Source organism: Dendropsophus ebraccatus, chromosome 14 (assembly GCF_027789765.1).
Source record: "Dendropsophus ebraccatus isolate aDenEbr1 chromosome 14, aDenEbr1.pat, whole genome shotgun sequence".
Taxonomy (NCBI): Eukaryota; Metazoa; Chordata; class Amphibia; order Anura; family Hylidae; genus Dendropsophus; species Dendropsophus ebraccatus.
The window spans coordinates 72579481-72598621 of record NC_091467.1 but is presented as its reverse complement, the minus strand read 5'-3'; the positions used below and the strand labels follow the sequence as shown (position 1 = coordinate 72598621).

At 45.0% G+C, this 19141-nt stretch overlaps 1 protein-coding gene across 2 annotated transcripts in view; it reads left to right on the top strand.

Moving 5' to 3' along the window:
• Positions 1-7565: 7565 nt before the first annotated feature.
• SDK2 (sidekick cell adhesion molecule 2) overlaps positions 7566-19141 on the top strand; it is a 406671-nt gene continuing 395095 nt past the window's right edge. For both annotated transcript variants that reach the window (XM_069953635.1, XM_069953634.1), the window contains exon 1: positions 7566-8012. In XM_069953635.1, coding sequence (XP_069809736.1) covers positions 7940-8012 — 73 coding nt within the window. In that variant the 5' untranslated portion in view covers positions 7566-7939. The remainder of the gene's footprint in view (positions 8013-19141) is intronic.

Sequence of the window (19141 nt, the reverse complement as noted above, 5' to 3'; positions counted from 1 at the left end):
CATCCCTCTGCCATCATCCTCTCCAGCATCACCATGATATCCAGGAAGTGACATCACCATGTTATCCAGGAAGTGACATCACCATGGTATCCAGGAAGTGACATCACCATGCTATCCAGAAAGTGCCATCACCATGTTATCCAGGAAGTGACATCACCATGTTATCCAGGAAGTGACATCACCATGTTATCCAGGAAATGAATTCACCATGTTATAAAGGAAGTGACATCACCATGTTATCCAGGAAGTGACATCACCATGTTATCCAGGAAGTGACATCACCATGTTATCCAGGAAGTGACATCACCATGCTATCCAGAAAGTGACATCACCATGCTATCCAGAAAGTGACATCACCATGCTATCCAGAAAGTGACATCACCATGCTATCCAGAAAGTGACATCACCATGCTATCCAGAAAGTGACATCACCATGCTATCCAGGAAGTGACATCACAATGTTATCCAGGAAATGAATTCACCATGTTATCCAGGAAGTGACCTCACCATGTTATCCAGGAAGTGACCTCACCATGTTATCCAGGAAGTGACAACACCATGTTATCCAGGAAGTGACAACACCATGTTATCCAGGAAGTGACATCACCATGTTATTCAGGAAGTGACATCACCATGTTATTCAGGAAGTGACATCACCATGTTATCCAGGAAGTGACATCACCATGTTATCCAGGAAGTGAAGCCTTGATGCAGTAGTAGGTGCCTGGGAAAAACACTTTATAAGCATTTCCTGTTATAAGTGTATATTGGTAGTTTGTATAACTTTGAGGGGCAATACAATACTTTAATAAAAATTTTGCTGGACTTCTCCTTGAATGAAGGAGCAATGCGATGGCCTATCCCACCTCACTGATGTCACTATACAGGTGAGTACTGTACTGTATATAGTATATGATTCATCATAGATCATCACCTATGGATTGCTGCCCAGGACACACCAGTCACATCAGGCAACTTACGATGCAACTTTTAATGCATCAGAACACTAAAATACCAGATGTAGCAGAGAGGAGTTTGTCATTTGCCGTGACGTGTTATCTACAGAGGGCGACCACTGTGCCAAAATAAACACAGCTCTGCTACTCCGAGATCCCAGCGACGGGCCGGGGAGACGTTGTGCAGAGACGAGAGGGTTCTAACCATTCGTCAGTGTTCTGGTTGGTAATCATCCGGTTTTTTGGATGAAGGGAGGGTCGGACAATCTCTGCGAGAGGAGAACATGACAGCGCGGAGACATAACCAATTAAAGACGCCAGGGACCCATTCTTATTCACAGCGGGGAGGCGCGCTTGTTGTTACAGCGACAGCGGTGTATGGAAAGAGAGCGTGTCTGGAGAAGCTTTTAACTGTACCAGAGAATGGGAGAAAGAGGAGGCAGGAGGAAAGGATTCAATAGACACCGACTTTGGCTTTATATCTATCAAAAGAAGGCAACCTGTCATCACTGGACCCAGATTCCCATCATGCTTTGCATCGTAGACTTCAATGGAGATAATGTGCCAAGCGGGGGGATGAGGTGGGTACGTGCAAAAGACCGCTGTGCCACCACTACATTGGCTGGGCAGGAAACGGCGGCTTATTCTAAAGCCAAAACCAACTCCGACCACGCGGCCAATGGTGAGGTCAAAGGTGACACCATCGGTATCAGTGATCTGTCCTCTGGATCTGCTTATGGATCAGACAGTAAGCGCTGATCATATGGAAAAATAAGCACAACCCATCTACAACATGGGCCATAATACTGGTGCCCCCATAACATGGGCCATAATACTGGTGCCCCCATAACATGTGCCATAATACTGGTGCCCCCATAATATAGACAGACACAGGAGCCCCCATAACATTTATAGCCACAGGTGCGCCCATAATATAGACTACTACAGGTGCCCCCATAACATTTACAGCCACAGGTGCCCCCATAACATAGACAGCCACAGGTGCCCCCATAACATTTATAGCCACAGGTGCGCCCATAATGTAGACTGCTATAGTTCCCCCATAACATGTGCCATAATACAGGTGCCCCCATAACTTAGGCAGCCACAGATGCCCCCATAATATTTACAGCCGCAGGTGCCCCCATAACATTTACAGCCACGGGTGCCCCCATAACATAGAAAGCCACGGGTGCCCCCATAATATTTACAGCCACAGGTACCCCTATAACGTATGCAGCCACAGTTCCCCCATAACATGTGCCATAATACAGGTGCCCCCATAACATAGACTGCCACAGGTGCCCCCATAACATAGACTGCCACAGGTGCCCCCATAACATAGACAGCCACAGGTGCCCCCATAACATAGACTGCCACAGGTGCCCCCATAACATAGACAGCCACAGGTGCCCCCTTAACATGTGCCATAATACAGGTGCCCCCATAACGTCGACAGTCGCAGATTCCCCCCATAACATAGACAGCCACAGGTGCCCTAATAATGTAGACAGCCACAGGTGCATCCAAAACAGGTGCCATAATACAGGTGCCCCCCATAACACTGACAGCCACTGGTGCTCCTATAGCATAGACTGCCACATGTACCCCATAACATTGATAGACACAGTTGCCCCTATAACATGGACAGCCACAGGTGCCCCCCATAACATAGACAGCCACAGGTGTTTCTATAACAATGTGCCAGCCAATCACAGGTTTCCATATAACACTGCCAATCACAGGTTTCCCCAATATCCTGCAGATATATAATGATTACTGATTATACACCAGGTCCTGCCACAAGAGGGCGCAAAAGTGCTTCCCCTGCTGCCCTATGGAGAGGCTCTCAGAGACTACTTATAGGTAGTGCTCCACTTGCAGGCATGTTGCCCAGCTGACTATGACAATGATCATTGAGGAAAGAAAGATGATCATTTCAACACAATTCCTGTTATACGCCAAGAACGTGGCGCACAGGCTGCAGGACGCCGCACAGAACCTGGATCCCCCGTATCCAACCGTATCTCATCCTGTATCCAGGCTAGAGGCAATCTCTGCACAGCTGGACAGTTTCTCCCCATAAACTTCTCCTTTCACTATAATATTATGATCACTGACATATATCATCATTACATCACACAAATATCATCATTACATCAAACATAGCATCATTACATCAAACATAGCATCATTACATCACAAAAATACCATTACATCATTACATTACACATATACATCATTACATCACACAACATATACATCATCACATCACACATATACCATTACATCACACAAATACCATTACATCATTACATTACACATATATCACACACATACCATTACATCACACATATACCATTATATCACACATATACATTACTACATCACACAAATAGTATCATTACTTCATACAGATATCATTACATTACATATATCTACAATACATAACACATATAGCATAACACCATTCACCACATATCACCATTATATTATACATATTTTTACATCACAAATATATCATTACATCACACATACATCATTACATCACACATATATTATTACATCATACATATAGTATATTATTACATCACACATGTAGCATAATTACATCACACATATATCATCATTACATCACACATATACATCATTACATCACATATTTAGCATCATTACATCACACATAAACATCATTACATCACACATATACATAAATACATCACACATATACATCATTACATCACACATATACATCATTACATCACACATATACCATTACATCACACATATACATAAACACATCACACATATACATCATTACATCACACATATACATCAATACATCACACATATACCATTATATCACACATATACATCATTACATCACACATATAGCATAACATCACTCATATATCATTACATCACACATACATCATTACATCACACATATATCATTACATCACACATATATTATATTATTACATTACACATATGGCATAACATCACACATACATCATCATTACATCACACATATAGCATAATAACATCACATATATATCATTACATCACAGATATTATATTATTACATCACACATATATCATCATTACATTTTCACACAGAGGTCTCATTCATCTCCTGTCTTCCTGTCAGTGTGCATAATATTCACAGGTACAATGTCCGGCACACATGATGGAATTCCTTAGATGTGTTGCTATCAGTGTTCTGACCTGTAGACATATGATTTGTTATTATTTTTTATTGTGTCAATGATTTTAGGATAACTTGTCTAGAGTTTGGAGCTTCTGACTTGCCACGATGGCCCTGGTTGTTTGCCTCCATGAGGGTAGAGCACTGACAGGCAGAAAATAATGCACTGCACTACATAGCCTAGGTTTCTGTATTATATTGTCTGACACAGTGCTCTCTGCTGCCACCTCTGTCCATGTCAGGAACTGTCCAGAGCAGGAGAGGTTTTCTATGGGGATTTGCTGCTGCTCTGGACAGTTCCTGACATGGACAGAGGTGGCAGCAGAGAGCGCTGTGTCAGACTGGAGAGAATACACCACTTCCTGCAGGACATATAGCAGCTGATAAGTACTGGAAGACTGGAGATTTTTAAATAGAAGTAATCTACAAACTTATTTAACTTTCTAACACCAGGTGACTTTGAAGACAATATTTTTTCTCTGGAGTACCCCTGTAAGTTTATCATGTTCAGACACCGACTCCATAGCTAGAACGAACAGAAAGATGGCTGGTGGTGATGAGGAGAGCAAAAAAGAAGGAAAGGAAAGGGTAAAAATTATGGAATCACTAACAAAAAAACTTCCTATTAATATTTTATTTTCCTCTCTGAAAAGAAGCTTCAACACTAGAGATGAGCGAATCCCAGCGCCCGGAGTACATGGACACAGCCGTAGGCCATAGGTCGTATCCATGTTCTCCAGGCCGCCCTAGTTCATCTGTCGGGTTAATGGAGACAGACACCAGACCCCTAAACTAATACAGACCCCAGACCAGACCCCTACACTAATACAGACCCCAGACCAGACCCCTAAACTAATACAGACGCCAGATCAGACCCCTAAACTAATACAGACCCCAGACACAACCCCTACACTAATACAGACCCCAGATCAGACCCCTACACTAATACAGACCCCAGACCAGACCCCTACACTAATACAGACCCCAGACCAGACTCCTAAACTAATACAGACCCCAGACCAGACCCCTAAACTAATACAGACCCCAGATCAGACCCCTAAACTAATACAGACCCCAGACACAACCCCTACACTAATACAGACCCCAGACACAACCCCTACACTAATACAGACCCCAGACACAACCCCTACACTAATACAGACCCCAGACCAGACCCCTAAATACAGACCCCAGACCAGACCCCTAAATAATACAGACCCCAGACCAGACCCCTAAACTTATACAGACCCCAGATCAGACCCCTACACTAATACAGACCCCAGACCAGACTCCTAAACTAATACAGACCCCAGACCAGACCCCTAAACTAATACAGAACCCAGACCAGACCCCTAAACTTATACAGACCCCAGATCAGACCCCTACACTAATACAGACCCCAGACCAGACTCCTAAACTAATACAGACCCCAGACCAGACTCCTAAACTAATACAGAACCCAGACCAGACCCCTAAACTAATACAGACCCCAGACCAGACCCCTAAACTAATACAGACCCCAGACACAACCCCTACACTAATACAGACCCCAGATCAGACCCCTAAACTAATACAGACCCCAGACCAGACCCCTAAATAATACAGACCTCAGACCAGACCCCTAAACTAATACAGACCCAGACCAGACCCTTAAACTAATCATGACCCCAGACCTGACCCCTAAACTAATACACACCCCAGACCAGACCCCTAAACTAATACAGACCCCAGACACAACCCCTACACTAATACAGACACCAGAGCCCTAAACTAATACAGACCCCAGATCAGACCCCTAAATTAATACAGACCCCAGACCCCTAAACTAATCATGACCCCAGACCAGACCCCTAAACTAATACAGACCCCAGACCCCTAAACTAATATTGACCCCAGACCAGACCCCTAAACTAATAAAGACCCCAGACCAGACCCCTAAACTTATACAGACTGCAGACCAGACCCGTAAATACAGACCAGACCCCTAAACTAATACGGGTTGGACTCCATAGCAGACACCCCAAATCTAGACCCCAGATCAGATGCCCTTAAAGGGGTTATCCTGGGTTAGAAAACATTCTTTTAGCACAACTCTTGTCTCCAGTTTGCTTTTGCAACACAGTTCCATTGAAGTGAATGGAGCCATAAGCTGTTTCCGTGTTTTCTAGGACTTGGGCGGCATCCACCAGTTCCTCATTAACCAATACAGACCCCAGACCCCTAAACTAATACAGACCCCAGACCAGACCCCTAAACTAATACAGACCCCAGACCAGACCCCTAAACTAATACAGACCCCAGACCAGACCCCCTAAACTAATACAGACCCCAGACCAGACCCCCTAAACTAATACAGACCCCAGACCAGATCCCTAAACTAATACAGACCCCAGACCTGACCCCTAAACTTATACAGACTGCAGACCAGACCCGTAAATACAGACCAGACCCCTAAACTAATACGGGTCGGACTCCATAGCAGACACCCCAAATCTAGACCCCAGATCAGATGCCCTTAAAGGGGTTATCCTGGGTTAGAAAACATGGCCACATTCTTTCAGCAGAACTCTTGTCTCCAGTTTGCTTTTGCAACACAGTTCCATTGAAGTGAATGGAGCCATAAGCTGTTTCCGTGTTTTCTAGGACTTGGCAGGCATCCACCAGTTCCTCATTACTTACTATTATATACTTGCTTATCACAGTGATAGGAAGGGGTCACAGTATCAACCTGTCATCAATGGCCGGAGCCCCCCCCCCCCCTGTCATCAATGGCCGGAGCCCCCCCCCCCCTGTCATCAATGGCCGGTACTGTATTAGTGGTAAAGGCTTCTCCAGGATTAGAAGATAATAGCAGCAGCAACATCAGACTAGACCCATGGGGAAGAACTACCCTGTCCCTACTACCCCTTTATGCAAAGCTCTTTATTATGAAGTTTTACCAGCTTGCTCTTACAATGTATCTCAAAGACTCATGTGACAAACTGAGCTCTGCTACATCTACACCCCAGTATGTGGAGCTAATCCTAATCCCTTTATTTCTATAACACCAGCATAGGTCATTATGGAGCCCCCCCCCCCCCATCAGACTTTGTAACTTGCACTGGAACAATGGAAGGCAACATCTTACATACATGCTTTCTTTTTAGGAGACAGTTGCTATGTTTTATGAGGAATCCAGCTGTAGAAATCCCTCATCTGTTGTGCAGAAATCTCAGCTGCTTCCTTGTACAGTAGAACATGTCATGTAGAAGAGATTGCTGCATTACACCAAAGCGGCCACCAGGTGGCAGCCGCCGCTATTGTAGTTTCCCCAGCCCTCCTCCTATGTCATCCCTCTCTCTCCCTCCTCCTTGTGCTGGGTCTTTGGGCTTCAGCAGCAGCAGCATTCCCCTGCTCACCATCCATGGAGCAGGAGGCAAGCTGAGAGCAGCCAAGGAACAAGCAAGTGGAGGAGAAGCAGAGAGGCATCAGAATCTCTAGGAGAAACTTTAGCCCCCCAATGCACTGGCCATCCTGGGGAGCAGGGCACATAAACTTTCTCCTGATCAGGAGGAGGGGGCTATAGGGCTGGCAGGAGGACTCTGGGCATCAAACTTCACTCATCTGGGGATCACATTGCACCCACATATCCTGCAGGACCCAATGTGCAGCAATTCCCAGCATCACCTGTCACTGGAAACAGCCTGGAAATTGGGGGAGTAGCTGGTATCCCCCCCACTTAAAGTGCAAGACCACCCTAACCTTCTGGCTGGGATCCTACACTCAGGATTATAATATGTCTGGAGCATACTTGCAGATTTGGATATGGATGGCAGTTCTGGGGGTGCAGTGCCCGGTCTGGGCTCAAGGTTGGTACTATGGGGGGCTCATTGAGAGGTGTTTGCGGGGTTAACCCCTTGGTTGTGTGTGGACAGTGAAGGTGCACACATGGGCTTCTTGCATCTGCTGCAGTGTAACCCTTACAGTGACGGATACAAAGATTGGGATTGTGAAGTTTTGAATGAATATGTTGGGGTTATTGCTGGGCGTTGTGTATGGTGGGGGTGGCGGGGGTGACAGGGGGGTCTCCACCTGTCTGATGACAAAATAACGGCCAAGGTGACAAACAAACTCCATCAGTTGCTACGAGTGGTGTCTGTGTATCCCTCTCAGCTGTCATTGGTATTCTGTACATCCTCCATACTGTAGTCAGTGTCTTCTGCACAGTCCATGAGGACTGGAACCTAATGGGGGGGGGGGCCCGGCTGAAGTTCGCAGCCCCCTGGATGATATCCACCTTACCCCCTCTAAACCGCTTCCAATAGGTCATGGATGCCAAACTACAACTCCCATCATGTCCTGACAGCCAAAGGCATGATGGGAGTCGTAGTTTGGCATGGGTTCGGAAATGATGGTGGTCCTGGAAGCTGAGATATGGGATTTCTGATTAACCCTTCACAGACACTCTCATAGATAACCACTGACATCAAATCTGGAGCTCCCATCAAACAGCTCCTACAATCTCAGCTTCCAGAACCTCGTGAAGTTTCATTTAAAGTCACACCGAAATATTCTGAGAAAGGCATGATGGGAGCCGTAGTCTGGCACTGGTTCGGAAACGATGACTTAGGTGATAGTGGTCCTGGAAGCTGAGATGTGGGGAGCTGTTTGGTTTCTCATTAACCCTTCACAGCCGCTATGATAGATAAGTACAGTTTCCCTCCACTGACATTAAATCTGGACCAATATCAATCAGCTCCTTAAATCTCAGCTTCCAGGACCTCATTCACTTACATTACACCTAAACATTCCGACAAATGCATGATGGGAGTCGTAGTTTTGCACGGGTTGGTAAACAAGGACCTGTGGCGTAGGACCCCCCCCCCCCCCTCCAATGAACTCTGAGCCCTCATCCAACAGCTCCTCAAATCTCAGTTTCCGGGACTTCCAACAAGTTTGATTAAAGTTGCACGTGTAGAATCCCTTTAAGGTTGGCGGGTGGGTATAAAAGGGTTAACATTGCTTGGTGACCATCAATAGCCTCCAGGAACAATGGTGGATGGGAATCTGGTCCATAGACTTATTGTGTGATAGAACAATAGAAGGTATATAATAAGGCAGTGGTTGTGGGATCACAGTGCTCAGCATGCCCGGGCAGGAGTATACGCTGTATACTCCTCCTGGCCTCTTACTCCATTCACACCTAGTTACTACTATGTCATTGCGCCCTGTGATCTGTGAGATTTCACCATCACTCTCCCGCTATATCTGCACATTTTCCCCTTTCGTCTTTGCCCCCGGGCTTGTACAGTCTGTTTTTGCTTTATTTTTAGAGACGTGACATGTCTGGGGTGACGGCACTTTGATTTGGAGATTTTAATGTTCCACCTCGGTGGCGGTGTTAATATCATCGTCCGGCCGCGGGGCAGTAAAGGGGGTTAGCAAGGATTTGGAGATCATAGCAAACAGCGCCACTCCTGTCCTCAGGTTGCATGCAGTATTACAAGTCATCTCCATTTATGTCAATGGTACTGAGCTGCAACACCACACCGAAACTGAGGACAGCGGTGGCGCTGTTTCTATGATCTAGTTGTGGATAATCCCTTTAACAATACCGTGTCATCTTCATGGCAGTGATGTCATCTTCTAATCTGATGGATCATTGATCATTGATCTGACGGATAGTGTTGGGCGGAGATGTCAAACTATTCGGGTTTGGCAGCGTTCTCCGCACCCGCATGTTAAAAGGTTATCTCTGTATATGCCCTATATATAATACAGGAGAGGACCCCCCCAGGTAAGTTACAGACCTGTATTAGGATAGGGTTTCATGCAGCAGCTGTGCATTAGGATTTCTGCAAGCTCCATCAAATCTGAATATACCCTTAAAGGGGTTATCCAGCGCTAAAAAAACATGGCCTCTTTTGCCCCTTTCTTGTCTCCAGTTTGGGGATAGGTTTTGAAACTCAGTTCCATTTAAGTAAATGGAGCTTAATTGCAAACCACACCTGACCTGGAGACAAGAGTCGTGTTGTCTCTGAAAGAAAGTGGCCATGTTTTTGTAGCCCTGGATAACCCCTTTAACCCGCAACGGTGCTACTAAACCGACCCGAGATCAACATAGAAGCACAAGTAAAAGCACAAGGCCCTTATATCATGAGGAGGCTCAACCCCCCCCCCCCCCCCCCCCCCACACCTCTTAAAGGGAACCTGTCACCATGAAAATGCTACCTAAGCTATCACCATCATGTTATAGAGCAGGAAGAGCCGAGTGGATTGATATATATCATTATGGAAAAAGATTGAGTATAACTTGTTATTTATCAATTGAAATCTCTGATGTTTCCATGCTAAAGAGTCCAGTCCATTGAGTGACTCCGCCCACTGGACTCCTTATTACAGAATGAGCAGGGACTTTAACCAACATGTTACAAGTTATACTGAATCTTTTCCCACAATGATATATATCAATCTGCTCAGCTCTTTCTGCTCTATAACATGATGCCGATAGATTAGATAGCATTGTCTGGGTGACAGGTTTAATTTAAGAGGAAACTATTCGCAATTAGCTTTTCAAAAAGTTCAGGGGGAAAAAGTTATAAAATGGGGGTCTGAGCATTGTTCCCCAACCTAAGGCCCTCCAGCTGTTGCACAACTACAACTCCCATCATGCCCGGACAGCCTTCGGCTGTCCGGGCATGATGGGAATTGTAGTTTTGCAACCTTGCTCCATGCATATGTGCCTGCCCTGTTCCCTACTGCTCCTAATCCCTGTGCGGGCTGTGAATAGTGTCGGTAATCCATAGACTTTGGCTCCGTTAGCTCTTGCATCTGTTAATGCTCTGCTCGGTTGTGCGCTCATTGAGGGTATTGTAAATCCATCGGTGGTGAGTTATGCCTGGTGTTTGTTTGTGATGCACTCCATAGCACAAAGAGATGATGTACAGGCGGATCTGCTCCCATATTGGCTATATGCACAATGTTACAATGATGCTTTACAAGTTAAGTAATGTATTAATGCGTCACTGTCACCGGCTGCGAGCCGTACGCTTATAAATAGAGAGCGCTGCCTGGATGTATATTGATACCTGCCAATGCTTCCCTGTTTATTACTGCACAGTCCTTACTGTACCTAGGCCGGGTTCACACTACGTTTTTTGCAATCTTTTTTTTTCATGTTTTATGCAAAAAAAAAAAAAGTGAAAAAACGGCTGCATTTGTGTGCATCCGTTTTTCCATTGACTTCCATTTAAAAAAAAAACGGATCAAAAAACATCTGTTTTTTAACAAACACAAAAACTCGGTCTACCATAATTTGTGTACGTAAAAAAAAAAATGATGCGTTTTGATTCTTTTTTTTTTTCATCATGGTAGTCAATGGAAAAAAAGATACACATAAATGCAGCCGTTTTTTTTTTTTTTTTGCATAAAACAAATGGAAAAAAAAACGGATTGCAATATGAACTCTTAGACCTCCATTTATTCATCTTGTTTAGATTGAAAGCTCTTTGCAGCGCGGTCTTCATTCGCATCGGCGTGTAACGATGTAGCAGAGCTGAGTTTGTCATTAAGCAGGTAAGCGGCTGCTAGAACAAACGCTGACGGCGGCATTAGAAAAACATAGCTGATTTCTTTCAAAAACAGCGCCACCCCTGTCCCCATGTTATGTGCGGTATTACAACTCGGGCCCATTCACTTTACTGGGACTGAGCTGCAATACCGCACACAACCTGAAGTCTAGAGTGGCGCTATTGCTGGAAGAAAGCAGCTTGCATTTTAGAGTATATTGTCACTCATGGCCATTTAACACTTAAAGGGGCCCTTTAAAGGGGCTACGGTTCTTCTCGGCAGTCGGGTTTCCATGGATACATCTAATGACAGCTGAGTTTTTGCGCACAAACCCTTTTTAATATAATTATTAGAGCTCGTGCACAGAACTCGACGGGTATCGGATGTATCCACAGGAAACCCAAACTCACGGCACCCGCTGTGACTGCATCCTTACAGATTCTTTTTAAAGGGGTGGTCCAGGATTACAAAAAACAGGTCTGCTTTGTGTGCAGTATTGCAGCTCAGTTCCAGAGAAGTGAATGGAGATGAGTTGTAATACTGCACTCAACCTGAGCACAGGGGTGGAGCTGTTTTTTGAAAAAAGCAGCCATGTTTTTTAAAAAAAAAAAACTCTAGAGAACCCCTTTAAGAATACACCCATTCCCCCCTGAAGTCTGTTATTTTTTTCGCCTAGTTCAGAGTTTTCTTTGGTTCCTCAGGTAACACATCTTGGCGGACAACAACCACTAAATGACCTTCTGTGACAGATGTGTATTTTTATGCAGACCTTAAAGGGATCCTGTTAGGCTGAACATGCCATCCAATCTGCAGGCCTCATGTTATAGAGCGGGAGGAGCTGAGTGGATCGATATAAAGCTTTATTGAAATAACTTGTCATTATTCATGCAAACCTCTGTTGATTCTCGGCTTCTTAGTCAAATGGGCGGTGCTAATAAGGTCCGCCCACTAGACAGCTTAGCCCAGAATGAACAGAGATTTACGTGAATAATGACAAGTTATTCCCATAAAGCTTTATATCAATCAATCGTACAGGACGCCGGGGAGGGAGGAGGTGTGCATGCTGCAGCTCAGCCCAACCTCTATGAGCTTAGAAGGAAAACATGATTGTATAAATTTGCCAACAGCCTTCAGCTAAGAGTCGGATTTCATTTGTTTCCTCTCCCTATCAGCTATGTGAGCATAATACAAAGCGGGCTGATTCCTTCTAAGAAAACGTGGAGCTGCAATGGCGGTGAAAGGTGATGCAGAATAACATAAGTGGATTTTGCTTTGGATTTACACAGGATTTTTCTTGATGGCAAAGTCTGATGGTGGGAAAATCTGCCGCCATGTGGGCACCTTCCCATAGGGTTCTGTGTTCTTTGGCCCCATGCAGGGGATTATGTGCTGTCCTATAGGATCAGGAAATCTGTTATGGTTGGTAAAATTAAAGGTTCTGCTTTTAATCCCCAAAACAGCGCCACCCTTAGCAGTGGCCGTGTCTAGTATTGCAGTTCAGGTTCATTCAAATGAATACTGCAATACCAGAAACCACCTCTTAAACAAATGTGGCGCTATTGGCAAAAAAAAAAAATACAAACAGTAGATTGATTTTTCTAATCTGCAGCCATGTACTGAAAGCCTTTGCATGCATTACGCTATGGGCCATTACCCACGTGGGCGGTCGCTTGCCAGAAATTGGGGACAGGAGGAAATGACTGCTTGACATGATTGAGGATCCTGTAAAATGCCACCTGTGTGCACTGTGCTTTACCCGGCAGCAAACGGCCAGGAACATGCCGGCCAATAAATCTTCCCTGGCTGTAAGATAATCACAACCATGTGATCCATGGGGTCGTCCGCTGCCGGCCCCTCTTGGCTTCTCATCACGGCGTCCGCCATCTCTGGGGGGGGCGTTAAAATCGTCGTGTTTCTGCAAACAAAAGCCGTTTGTTTCCCTTAGAGGACGCCATGTATGAAAGGAGATGATGAGATCCATATTAGTCAGTGTGTGGCAGTTTATGGTGGTCCTCAGTGGTCCCATATTACTAGACAAGGGGGGGACTATGAGTATTATTCTAAGACCAAACACGTCTCACAGTGGTTGCTACATTTAGATTCCAGTCTAGAATGGAATAAGGTCGCATTTCCGCATCTGTATTACAGCCACAAGGCCCGGCCCGACCTTAGATAATGTGTGGCAGTTTCTGGTGGTCCACAGTGCCAGGACGGGCATGACGGGCAGCCGCCCAGGTATATACCGTGTGTGATCACTTGCATCAAGGAGGTGACAAGCGCCAGTGCCTCGCCACAGATGGCCTTCCAGGCAGCGGCATATTTGGTTTTAGTCCGATTGTCAAACGATTGGACTGTGACCATTTGTACAGTGAGCGGTGCCAGCGCTCCCCAGCTGTGCCGCAGCGGCAGGCCGGAGGTGAATCCATCGCTCTCTGCTCTCGGATCTGTTGTAAGAATTCTCCAGACTTGTCTATATAAGGAAGACGCCGGCTGACGACGCTCACAATATGCTGGAGACTCCAATCCTGCCTTTTATCTACAGTTAGATTATATGTCAGGGCTATGAAACCGAATCGTCCTAATAAATTTAAGGTAGAGGTTTGGCCTCCGTCCATTGCTCCGAACGCCGACTTTACTGCAGTGAGGTTTACAGTATGATCCTAAATCATCACCGGCAAGTGCCAGGACACCTGCGAGGGTCTGCGGCCGGCCTGGCGCGCTCTACAGCTGGCACGTCTGTCACTGCCAGTGAGATGATCGGAGGATGGGCACCGATACTGTTGCCCTTCTGCCATTACTCTGCATATTACTGACTAGACACAAATACTAATATATATTTATGCTTTACTCCACAAATGGATGTTATGACCAGAGAGGAGCAGAACTGGAGCATGCTGGAGTCCAATCATACCACATCTGATCATTGTCTAATAGCTGCCAATGGTGGATTGTACCCACCTACCTCCCACAGCTGCATAAAGAACGGAGGTCACTGTACATATGCAACTTGTCCATTCTGGAGTCCCAGCGGTCTGACACTTACCCCTTATCTCTAACCTCTAAGAAGTCTGTTTGCAAATTAAAGGGGTTATCCAGCACTACAAAGACAAGGCCACTTTCTTCCAGAGACAGCACCACTCGTCTCCAGTTTGGGTGCAGGTTTTGTAACTCAGTTCCATTGAAGTGAACGAAGCTCAATTGCAAACTGCACCTGACCAAGAGACAAGAGTGGTGCCGTCTCTGGAAGAAAGTGGCTGTGTTTTTATAGCACTGGATAACCCCTTTAAATATCATTTGCTGTAGCAAAAAAAATGGTGGGGAGGGGAATAAAAAACATCTGGAAACAAAAAAAAATTCTGCCTCTATTTGCATGAAAAACTGTTTTTTTAAGGCTGATAGTGGGGGCCAAAAACCTCAAGATCCCCACAGTCGTAGGCCTTATTCACACATTTGGTAGTTTTTCAGGACCGTATATTAAACCAAATATATCACTAGTACATTGCTTTTTGGTTTTTCACATAAATAGACTGGTGCCATCACAGGGATACCAGTGCTGCGGTCCTTTTTTTGAACTGCGGCCTGGTTCCCGAACACACCACCGATCTATTACCGAGCATCGGCTGGGCATGAAGCACTGGAGGTGGGCTGGCCAGTTCCCAGTCTGACGAATCTGCTCCCCTCTGTGATGCGGGCCCGCCTCCAGTGCTTAATGCCAGGCTCGTGCTCGGTAATAGACTGGTGGCGTGCGCAGGAACGGTTCAAAAAAAGGACCGTGGCAGCTCCATCCCCGTGACGGCGATGGTTTATTCACATAAAAAAAACCTGATGTACTAGAAGTACATTTGCTATAAATCTGCATGTCCGTAGTGCATCCGGAATCTGGATTTTTTTGTGGAATGGCAAAAAATAGGTGAATTAAGGTGATCCGTCTATGGGTGATTCTGTGCTGCAGTTACGGCCCGTACTACGACTTGCACTATTTTTTTGCGGCACAGATTACAGATCTGTAAAACTATGAATAGTGTGAAGAGCCCAATAGAAATAAATGGCCCAAAATGTGTCCATAATTGTGGGTTTGCCATTCATGGAACATGTGAATAAGGCCTTGGGGGGGGGGGGGGTCCACTGTTTATGACTGCCCTTTTAACCCTCCTAAGGCTACATTCACACTTTCTGTAAGTTTGTCCTTAATTACGGATCCGCAATGAAGGACAAATTTAGGGCCCATTGTTTTTTGTATGTGGGCTGTTCACACTGTCCGAAGTTTTGTGGCCCTAGTATGGGCCGTAATTGTGGCGCGGTTCAGCCATAGAAGTCTAAGGAAGTGTCCTTAATTTGCGGCTGTTACAAAAGCAAAAATCATGGATCACCTTTGCGGAAACAGCAGCAGAGTAATAAAGTACCACAAAGTGTGATTGAGGCCTGACGGGGCTCCTGGCCGGGTCTGCGTTCTCTGTATAATAAGATGGGATGGTGACGGATTTGCGGAGGCTCCAGACTGAAATCGTCCTATGAATAATTCCATCGGTTTCTCGGTCGGAGTTATTTGCTTGTTTCGTGTTTTTTCTACCAAACTTTGATCTTTGGACTGATTCAATATTTGCGGATCCGTGGCGTTCCTCTAGTGTTTTCCATCGGCCGTTGTGCTTTATGTGAACACTAAATAACCCGGAATATCTCCAGCGTTCCGCTAAATTCCTTTTTTTATATACAGTCTGGAACAGGACAGGTTTTTTTTTTTAAGTTTTGGGCGCTCGGTAAAGTATATTGTGTGGAGAATCTTGACACAAACAAATTGTAATCTGGTCAGGTTGTTAGAGGATAATTGCCCTATAAAACGTACAGCGAGGCGTAATTTGTTATGGCTTCGCTTTTACACGTTTCCGCTGTGTTTTTAATGCGCTTTTATTTCGACGCTTACCTCCTCTGTATTTGTTGATCATTACTATGAGCGCTTGGGGACAGCTAAAGGGGCTAATAGCAATAGCGCTATAATAGCGGGAGCCATCACACCTTTTAAAGGGAACCTCCCAGAAGCTTGTTTGGAGTCACATGATCCCTCTCAGCCAATCATGGAATAGTGAAGAAGAGAACTTGTTTATTTGCATATACTTTTTATTGCGGCTCTCGGTTCCTGGACCGATATAATATATGAAAAAGATACAGTATGAGGAGGAGAAGGTGAGTGGGCTTATATATATATATATATATTTCTATATATATATATATATATATATATATATATATATATATATATATATATAGAGAGAGAGAGAGAGAGAGAGAGAGAGAGAGAGAGAGAGAGAGAGAGAGAGAGAGATTTGTGGGATAAGTTCCAGGATCACTCGTCATTTATTCTTGGAAATCTCATTTTGGGCTAAGTAGTCAAGTGGGTGGTCCTACAATATACACAATAGCTGTCAATCACTGAGTAGGACCGCCCACTTGACTGCTTAGCCCACAAAACTATATATCATTCTGCTCAGCTCCACCTGCTCTATAACATGAGGCCTACAGATCGGACGCCACTTTCAATGTGTCACGTTCCCTGTCCTTAAAGGGGTGATTTCAACTAGTATCTCCACCAGAAGTTAATAGGGAACATCCGGAGAAGCAGCCAAGAGAATGGGCCGTCCGGTTGTTTAGGCAACCATTCCCACATTATAGAAACTTAAATTCTGTAACCTCGGCAACCATGCCATTTCAATCCTACATTGAACATAAAAGAATTTCAGGGTGTCCATTTAAAGGGATTGTCCATTGTAAATAGATTAGGGTCCTTATTTCTTTACCAGGAACTGTCCAGAGCAGGAGAGGTTTTCTAAGGGGATTTGCTGCTGTTCTGGACAGTTCCTGACATGGACAGAGGTGGCAGCAGAGAGCACTGTGTCACACTGGAAAGAATACACCACTTCCTGCAGGACATAAAGCAGCTGATAAGTACTGGAAGAAAAGATTTTTTTATAGAAGTAAATTACAGCCCCTTTATAGAAGTAAATTAAATTGATCTGTCATAATCCAGTAACCTGCTAATCTGGCAGTTAAATAATCTGGAGTTTTACTTGTCCAGAATGAGAAGACAGAAGCCGTATCCTAGAGTCATACACCATTATAGTTTATATACTGTACTGTTCCATAACCATCTGTTAATCCAGAATAGTTCCTAATCTCCATGTCAGACTAATGGAATGTGACCGTCTTGGCCTCCGCTATTGATGGCTCTGTATAGTTATAATGACTGTCAGTCTAGATAGAGGGATCCTTTAATTCCTCCAAGTCCTGTGTTCATCTGAAGCTTATACAAATGGCTGCAGAGTCCTCGGGAACAATGAGGTGCGGAGTGAGACATTACCCAGACTCTGCAAAACCTCCAAGAATCTCAGATCTTGATTTCCTCAGGGGAGATGTCAGAAGAGAGAGAATACATGGTCACACTGGGATCGGGAAATGTAATTCTCTCCAAGGTACCCAGAGAAATGGTCCACGGGGACCTCCATGGCAAGACGATCTCTGCCAGTCAGAGGAGGAAGCTAGATACAAGTGAAATCCGAGAAACCCAGCGCGCGGATAATAAGTGGGGGGGGGGGGGCATTAATAGCAGCGGCGACGGCAAATGTCACAAATTACAATATAAATTACACTGTATTTATTCACTGGATGCCAAATGCAAATCGTGAAAAAAAAAAACAACAATCCTCACGCTTTGGTGGAAACTGTGATTTGTGAAGCAGCTCAGTGGAGACAATAGGCCTATAGCGGTAGGAGACCTGGAGACACGGGAGACTGAGATGTGGACTTGGAGAAAGCGGGGTAGGGGAGACAATGCTACTATTACATAGGACATATATACCAAGTGGAGGCCTGTGTGAAGCAACACAGTCCTGGGGGTGAGTCTCCTGTGGAGTTGGCAGGAAAATGTTTTTTTTTTTTTTTTTTTTTAAATCAAAAATGGTGGCAGAAATTTGTAATTTACTTCTATAAAAAAAAAAAAAAAAATCTCAAATCTTCCAGTACTTATCAGCTGCTGTATGTCCTGCAGGAAGGGGTGTAGTCTTCCCAGGCTGACACTGTGCTTTTTGCTGCCACCTTTGTCCATGTCAGGAACTGTGCAGAGCAGCAGCAAATCCCCATAAAAAACCTGTCAGGGCATGGTGGGAGTTGTAGTTCTGCAGAAGCTGAGCCACAGGTTGGAGATCACTGTTCTAAGTCAAGGCTGTCAGGGAATGCTGGGAGTTGTAGTTCTGCAACTGATGGAGAGCCATAGATCACTTTTCCCATCCTAGACAACCCCTTTAATCCATACATACAAAACTATCTGCTTTTTCTCATTGAAACAGCGCCACCTTTGTCCATGTCCGGAATTAAATAAAAAACAAACAACCAAAGTCTAAACTGCAGTACCAGACCCAGCCCACGGCCATAGAGGCGC